Raw genomic sequence first — 8,257 nt, forward strand, 5'->3', positions numbered from 1 at the left:
CAAAAATATGAAAGTGATCAAATGCTGTTAGCACTTAAATCATTTTTCTTTCAGACCAAAGTGAAGATGCCAAAATCATCACTACAACAGAAAGGTAATACTAAAAATCATAATTTCTACTATGTTTACTTTATACCGGAGTACACACATTCATACTGGGTGTTGCTCGTCTGTCTTCTTGCTCCCTTCGTCCTAATTTTTCTCAAAGCAGCATAATGAAGGTTGTCCTCTTGGGTGCTCTGGATACCAAAAGAATCAAGATAACAATTCAACAAGAAATGTCATTTCCTAAAAACACATGAACTTCCACACTTTAAAACTCACCTCTAAATTTACAGAATCATTTGTGTTTGAGTCTGCTAAGAAAAAAAAGGAAATGATTTAAACTTAAATGCCACTATTTTTAAACGACAACAGTAAAATATGAAAAGAAATTCTAACCTCTGGATTGGCAGTTGTTCCTCTTTCTCATCTTATACACTAAAAAAGTTGATAACACACTGATGATGGTGGTGAGTGTTAAAGCTGCGCTTAAGAAATACATCAGGGCAGGAGAATCTTGCCGAACTGTAAATCCAACAAATGACAGAGCTTTTTAGCTTTTCTTCCTGAGTTCATCAAATATGATCTGCTCCTATTTATAATACCATGTGAGTCACCTCTGGTAGAAAAGTGACTTACCCCCAAAGTCCAGCTTGGTCCCGTTTCCAAACAGTATGTGTCCACATAGGGCGACAGCACAGTAGTAGATCCCAGCGTGAGACAAATTCAGGCTCTCCATTCTCAAGTTATAGACACAGGTGTGTGTTCTTTTGTTGTCTTTCCTCTCACACTGATCATTCCTGACTCCATGGGTGTAAATGAGTCCTGGTTGAGAGTCTTCAGAGTCTTTGAACCAGTAAACACTGTGTTCTCCATCACAGCTCAGCATAGTGTGCACCATACAGTGCAGACTTACAGAGCCTCCTGGCTGGATGGTCTCAGATGCTGACTGATGAACTGAAGCTCGTATGTTTAAATCAGAATCATTGACATTGACAATAATGGTCTCTAAGAATGTTGACGCGTACACATAGGAACATATACAGTAGTAAGTTGCTGAGTCTGAAACACTTAAGTCTGAGATAATCAAATGATTATTTCCTTTTTCATTATCTAGTCTGAAGCGTGCACTATTATTGAATGGATCATGAAATTTTACAAAATTGGTTTTTGACTTATAGAAGGTAGAAATGAGTTTTGGTTTCTCTCCTAAAGTTTGTTTATACCAGTAAAAACGTGCAGAAACATTCTGTTCATAGTAACAATGTAAAGTCACTCTGTCTCCAGATTTAGCTGATATAAAACGTGCTTCTTCATGAACAGAGGAGGATACATACATGTTGTTCTTCTGAGCTGTGGTGAAATGAAAGACAAAGCAAATACACATTGTGGAACATGGCAGCCGAGAAAAAAGACCTTAAAAGAATTAGATTGTGGTTCAACACAAACTTACCAATTACACCCAAGAACAAACATATCAGGTAGAAGACAATGTGTGCAGATGCCATTGTTCCAAACAGTCGTACTGAATAAAAGAATGGCGACTCTTAACTTTTAGGAGTGATGATTAGATTTGACTGGCCAATCAGAAGCTACACAGTATATGGAAAACTAGATCACGTGATCATTGACATCTGCAGTGTTAAACTTAGCAGCTGAGAAAAAAAATAGAAGAACATCATGGTTTAGATTAGAGGTGAGATATATTTGATGTCAACTACTAAATATCCTGTAGACAATATGTTTGTGTGGGGCAGTGTGAGACCCATAGTTTATCACTTTGAATTATTTAATGTATATAAGAATCATAAAAAAAATACACAACCACAGAAAGTATGGCAGTAACTTTTTTTTAATGGTTTTCATGTTAGAAACATGTTGGGAATTTTTTTTTATCTTTTTGAATTTGTGTTTAGGATTTTCAGTCATTTGAAGTTGTGAGTCTTGTTTGTGTCACGTTGAGTTTTGGATATCCGTTTTTATTCCTTTGTTTTTTTTATTGTAACTTTCCATCCATCCATTAATTTTCATCTGTTTATCCAGGACTGGGTCGTGGGGGCAGCAGCCTGGGCAGAGGAGCCCAGACCTCACTCTCCCCGGCCACCTCCTCCAGCTTGTCCCAAGAAATACCAAGGCGTTCTTAGGCCAGCCAAGCAACATAATCACTCAAGCGTGCCCTGGTCTCCTCCCAGTGGGACATCCCCGGAATGCCTCACCAAAAAACCAACCATAAGTGAGGCTAGGGACATAGAACAACTGGTAGATTGTAACACCAATCTGTCTGTCGATCTCCTGCTCTCTTCTCCCAGAATGCTGTCGAAGTTCTGCCGGATTCTTCTGCCAGGCATTCCTCCCGCACCACCTGATCAATCTCAACACCAGTTGGTGATCAGTTGACAGCTCAGCACCTCTTTTCACCGTAGTGATAACTACAATATTATTAGGTCTTTCCCTTTCCTATATTTACTGTTTTCCAGCAATGAGGCCTAGTTTTTCTGTTATCTTGTGTTTGGGTAGTTTGCACTTTTATGCGTATTCCACAAAAGGATGAGAGCATGATGGTAAAGTTCATATGCTGTAGACTGTGCTAGTGATGTGCGATACCACTGATTTCCTTTCCGATCCTATACCAAGTAAATTTCAGGGTGGTATCGACGATACTGACCTGATACAAATACTCTGTACAAAAACGTAATGTTTTAATTTTGTTTCACATAATAGCATAATAATGATTACAGAACATCAGACCACTTGTTCTTATTGCTTAAAAATGCAGAATTATCATATACAAATAAAAAACCTGAAGTTGTGTGCTATTTGAACATGTTGCCTGCCTGCAGCACTAAAGCACTCCGCGAGAGACGTCTGTCTCGTCCTAGCAGCACCTGTCCCTCTCCTCTCCTCTTCTTCAGTTCGCCTCAACATAAGCTCGTCGTATTCTGTGATATGATTTACTCTGAGGTGTTTGACGAGGTTAGTAGTGTTGCCACAACACCTCACTGTCTTGCCACATGTATCACAAAATGCGTCTTGGCTGTTTGTGGAGGTAAAATACATCCACACATGACTCCATTTACGCTCAGCAATTGTTGTGAGTGTGCACGCCAAGGGGCTGCGACACATTTATACAGCCGTATTTTGCATATGACTATGGAATGCAGAAGAGGAAGTAGTTCCTTCCAATTTAGACGATCCGAATGATACTGTTTCTTTCCACTGTGTTCCTGTTAGTCATAAACTACAAATTTACCCCAAATGACTAAAATATTGATATTTTAATATGAGAATCAATTCTAGAACATAAATAACTGGTATCGGAGGAATCGATATTTTAATATCGATCCACACACCACTAGACTGTGCCATTATTTTCCCATGCTGGCCCCCAGGGTGAGGACAGCCAGGACACAGCCTGCCGCCGCTCCTGTACCCACTCATGGAGTGGGAGCTGCTGGTACTTAGAAGGGGCCTGCACCCGTTCTGGCTCCCTGGAGGAGGGCCACTGAGCAACCGCCAGACCCACCACCGGCTCATGCACCTCGCCAGCCGGTGGAGGTGGAGAGGGGGTGGAGAGACCCCGGTCTCTAAGGACCAGGGGAGACCAGGGTTGCTGAACCAGTGGAGCCTGCTCTGCCTGAGTGGGTGGACAATGCGCGGGGAGGACTGGCTTGGCGTGAGCTGGTGGGACCTGACAAGCTGGATTCAGAGGTCGAGGTGCGCAGGGGTCCTGCCATGCCCGAGGTCGGCGTGCTGCCCGGTCCAGCCTCTCTTCTGTCAGATACGTGGGTGGCCACCTGAGGACACTTCCCTGTCGCTGGGCCGGGGGGGGGCAACGTTCTGGGCAGAATCCCTCTCCCGCTTGTGTGCATGATGGGGGGCTCAGTCGGGCGATAGGGGTATGTAGCACGTTGTGGTCTGCAGTGCCGCTGCAGGGGAGACGGACGCACCTAAGTGGCATTCGCAATTACGCTTCGCCATCTTCAAAGCTGAACTACGTCCTGCAGTGTTATTGTTCTTGTTAGTGTGTGTGTCTGCGAGCTGCAAAGCTGCAGCCGGTGTGTTAAAAAGCAACCGTGAGAGTTAATACAAGTAAATGTTGAAAGGCATGAGCTGGTCATCGGGTCTGCCATGGTATGTTTACAAGTAGAAAAATACAGAAGTGAAAAAGAGTGCAGTAGAGAACACATGCTAAGTGTCATGAAACAGCTGTGCAGGCAGGCAGGAAAGGACCCAAATGCAAACTCACAAAAAACGGGACTTAAACTCAAAATACAGCTTTATTTGCTGAAAGGGAAAAATGGCAACAGAAAACTAAACTGGGGAATATAAACACATGAATACACAGGGAAACACGGGGAGAAACACACAGCTATGAGGGAGAACGTGGCACGGGACTGAGGGAGACGCTGACATAAATACACAGAAGGATAACGAGGAAATGAGAACACACGAGCAACACAGCTGACACAAATAACCATAACGAGACAGGGGACGCAAAACTGAACAAAACATGGAAACACATGACCTTTACAATAAAACCGGAAACAGAGGAACATGATGCAGGAGTGGAGGAGAGGCAGACAAGATGGAGCGAGGGAACACGAGGGAGCATGAGAGGGAGGACGAGAGAGAGACATGACACGAAGGGAGACAAAACATCATAACATGACACAGGGACTGGGAAGACACAACACTCAGGAAAACAAGAAGGTCTAAGGCAGGGGTAGGCAACCTGTCTGATGGCGAGTGCCATTTAAAATTTCCTCAGAAGTCAATGTGCCATATGATTGCATTAGCAATAAATTTAATAACGCTCTATATTAACAGTTACACACTATATAGAACCACTTTATAGAAGTATATTTGTTCGCAGATGTTGGCAGCTATCAGCAAATAGTTATCAGCTATTTTGAAACAAAAAAAAAAAGACTTTTTATCCATAACAAGAACTCCATAACAGCAAATACAGAAAATACAAATGCTATTTATGGTCTCCTCACAACAATGATAAGAAAAATAAACTGGGCCAATATGGCATGTTTGTTAATACAGAGACGCACATGTTAATGTGATCTCTGGTCTCCCACTCAGAGACACAGGTCTCCGAGTGTCCAGCATTCAGACGGCTACCTGAGGACACTCATGTGATAGAAAATCTGCTCACACAGATATGTAGAGCCAAATACTGTCAATAAGGCCTCTGCAATGTTCTGAAGACAGTTAAACTTGTCAGGTAGTGATGTCCAGCAGGTGAAAATGCAAGCTCCATGAACACGCACATCTATGGATTCCAGCTACTTCAATGTTATATGTATGATTTCTATACATTTTATGTCAGATAAAAACTTTGGTTGTAAGACTCAGATAATTATTTAATAACAGTCATTCATTTTAAATGAGAATAAGAAAGTATTTCTTTGTTCCCCCCTCTTCCTGTTAATGCCCTACCTGGCCCCCTGGCACAACTTTGCTAGAGCCGCCCCTGCACAGTTACCAGCTGTCAGCTACGTAGAAAAGGATCCTGGTGTTATTTGTCTCTCAGAAACAGTTCATAACTTCCCTTCAACTCATTCATGTCACCTAAAAGGTAAACCTGTTTCTCCATCACCTGTTCAGCTCTGATGATTCAGTAAGGACATCTCCTGGTTTCATCTTCATGTTTCCGTCTCACCAGATATACAAACCATCATGACCAGCAGCTTTTACAGCCGTGGCTCCAGCAAACATCAGCTGATACTAGAAAGTAATATTAAATAAATTCTAACAACAGCTGATCAAGCTTAAACGTGCTGCTGTTGTTTAGCGCGACATCCGCTGGTTTCTTATTTCTGGCGCAAAGTGGGCGATAAATAAACAAGAGAGAAAAGCCGATCAGCTGATCATTGATCAGTTTCATGATTGAAGTAGCAACAGGAGAGGAGAGAATGAGAGAAGAAGAGGCAGCTGTGCAGCGTAACGACAGAATAACCCCAGCTTTGTGTCTTTTTTTCATTCTAACTGAAGTACAGGACAAACTGTGTTCCTTTTCACCTTAATATGAAACGCGTAATATTTTCTCTGAATGAGGGATGATTCCGTCTTTTTACAGGCAACTCTACTAACTAACCTTATGAATAAAATGCAGTTCACTATGGTATCAGTAATATCAAAGCACCCACCCAGCTGTATAGAAACTCCGTCATGCTAGCTAGCACACAGTACGAGTTATTGTAACTGACTGTAAAAAGTCAGCACAATGAAAATAAACTCCACCTAAACTTGGTTTATATCTGACCCAGATAGACTGCAGGTCATAACTTCTTACCTGAAGTTCAGTTCACCTGACACTCGGCAGCTGCCTCGGGTCTCTCCTCCTCCTGCCTTCCCTTTCTCTCATCCACCTGCTGGCCTCCACCATTTGCTAATTTTACTGAATCTGAGGAAGCGCCGCCATAGCCACCACCAAACGCTGAGTTATTTTTACACACCGACCAGCATCTGGCCAATCCACCACCTTTCATTGTTTATACCGTTACAAAGGGAAAAAAAAGTCACCGGGCCAGCGAGCAAATGCCCGATGGCCAGTCCAGCATTGGTCGTGCCATCAGTTAACCCTTCGCGTGCCTAGGGTTGCCGACCCCTGGTCTAAGGAGAAAAACATAGATGGAAAACATGGAATAACACACACAAGGAAGGGAACATGGGCACAGAAAAGGGAGATAAGGCACAAGGACTAACACACCTAAACACATACACACAGAAGGGGACACAGAGGGCAAAGACATGAAGGGAACTTAATTGTACAAAGGTCAATATAGACACAACATAGACCACAAAGAATAATAAGCCATAACACAAAAGGTCATTATCAAGGTCAAGGACCCAGAACCATGACACTAAGTTCACTATGGGAAATATTCCAACAGCCTTAACCTATAGGAGTGTAACTGAAGGTTGGCTCTTGGTGTCTGGTCTCTACCTTTCTTTCTTTTCCTTCATGTTCTAAAGCTTGTCCAGTTCATAGTTGCAGAGAATATCCCAACTGCCATAGGGTGAAAGGAGGGTTGAAGTGGGGACCACATGGACCGGTGGTAGTGCAGATGAACGGGGAGGCTGAGGCCCAGAAGAAATGAACTGAAGCAATATGGAAACACCCCCATTCTCTTTTAGCCATCGGGGCGTGGGGGGCTGGGGGGAGGTGTTGTCCGTCCGATTGGCATCTGGGATGCGGGGCCTCCCTGCTGCTATGGGGGCGGGGGCGGTCTGCTTGCCTCCACCCCGAGGGAAGAGGGACATCTCCTGGGTCTAGGTGCAGTTCCCCCCTCTGGGGGCAAGAGTACCTGTACTTGGGGTACAGAGTATGTTTGGGGAGTATGATTGTGTGTACAGTGTCCATTTCTGTCTGTCTCCACATTGGGTGAGTGCTAAGTATTTGTATATATGTGCATGAGGGTGGGGATGCACGTTTGTGTCTGTGTGTGCCTGTTTGTCTGTGTCTATATGTCAGGTCGGATCTTAGACTCCACCTCTCTTCGGAACATCTTGGGCCCTCTGATGTATGGAGGCCTATCTCCCCTCACCACGCTCCCTGCCAGTGGCTGATGCCCTCAGGTGTAGGTGTGTTGGTGGTTCTTGGAGTCCGGGGCTTGGCGCTCAGGTATGTACCGGCTCACTCCAGGTGGCTCCTTGGCGCGGCATGGCGCCCGTGGCTCAGTCGGGCCTCCTCCAGGGGGTGGGGCGACCTCAGGCCTCTGGGCCTGTGGCTCAGTTCGCTCTGGCAAAGCTGGCTGCCGGCAGAGCCTGTGGGCACGCCACTGCAGTCCCCTCTGGCTTTGGTACGGTGGCTGCTGGTGACCCCTCGTCTGGGGCTCTCCTCAGTTCTTCCAAGGAGGATGGCAAGGATGCCCCTCCAGTGGTCCTCCTTGGGCTCTCGCACTCTGGGGCCTCTGAATGTCTGGGGCCTGGATCTCCTCCATGCATGCTTCATGCTCTACGGGACAGGGCCATGGCTCTCTACACCCTCTAGCAGATCGTTACATGGAGAAACCTTTTGAATACAAGCGCACTCATGCTCACAGGTGTGCACACAGGTGTACACACAGGTGTTCACTGTTCATAGATACAAACCACACCTTTCTTGGCTGCTGCCTCAAAGCACAATGTGCACTGTTGGTCCTGGATGCTGTACAACAACATTCAATATTTAGTATTTACTGTTATTTACACTTAGCTGGAT

General features: G+C 44.7%; 1 protein-coding gene across 1 annotated transcript; it reads right to left on the reverse strand.

The window, feature by feature from the left end:
* Positions 1 to 73: 73 nt before the first annotated feature.
* LOC116316440 (immunoglobulin kappa light chain-like) lies at positions 74 to 1,550 on the reverse strand. Its single transcript, XM_039609650.1, has 5 exons — positions 1,496 to 1,550; positions 682 to 1,395; positions 442 to 567; positions 325 to 356; positions 74 to 239 (listed from the first exon to the last, which is right to left on the reverse strand). The coding sequence occupies exons 1-5, from the start codon at positions 1,548 to 1,550 to the stop codon at positions 126 to 128; spliced, it is 1,041 nt and encodes a 346-aa protein (XP_039465584.1). The 3' UTR covers positions 74 to 125.
* Positions 1,551 to 8,257: the final 6,707 nt, after the last annotated feature.

This window comes from Oreochromis aureus, linkage group 3 (assembly GCF_013358895.1).
Source record: "Oreochromis aureus strain Israel breed Guangdong linkage group 3, ZZ_aureus, whole genome shotgun sequence".
NCBI lineage: Eukaryota > Metazoa > Chordata > Actinopteri > Cichliformes > Cichlidae > Oreochromis > Oreochromis aureus.

Bases quoted from the DNA above. Each gene is read 5' to 3' on its own strand.
- LOC116316440 (XM_039609650.1), bottom strand. From the start codon at position 1,550: ATGGCATCTGCACACATTGTCTTCTACCTGATATGTTTGTTCTTGGGT. The intron at 357-441 runs GTTAGAATTTCT...TTTTCTTAGCAG, and splicing joins GAACAACTGCCAATCCAGAG to ACTCAAACACAAATGATTCT. The intron at 240-324 runs GTGAGTTTTAAA...TTTGGTATCCAG, and splicing joins ATGATTCTGTAAATTTAGAG to AGCACCCAAGAGGACAACCT.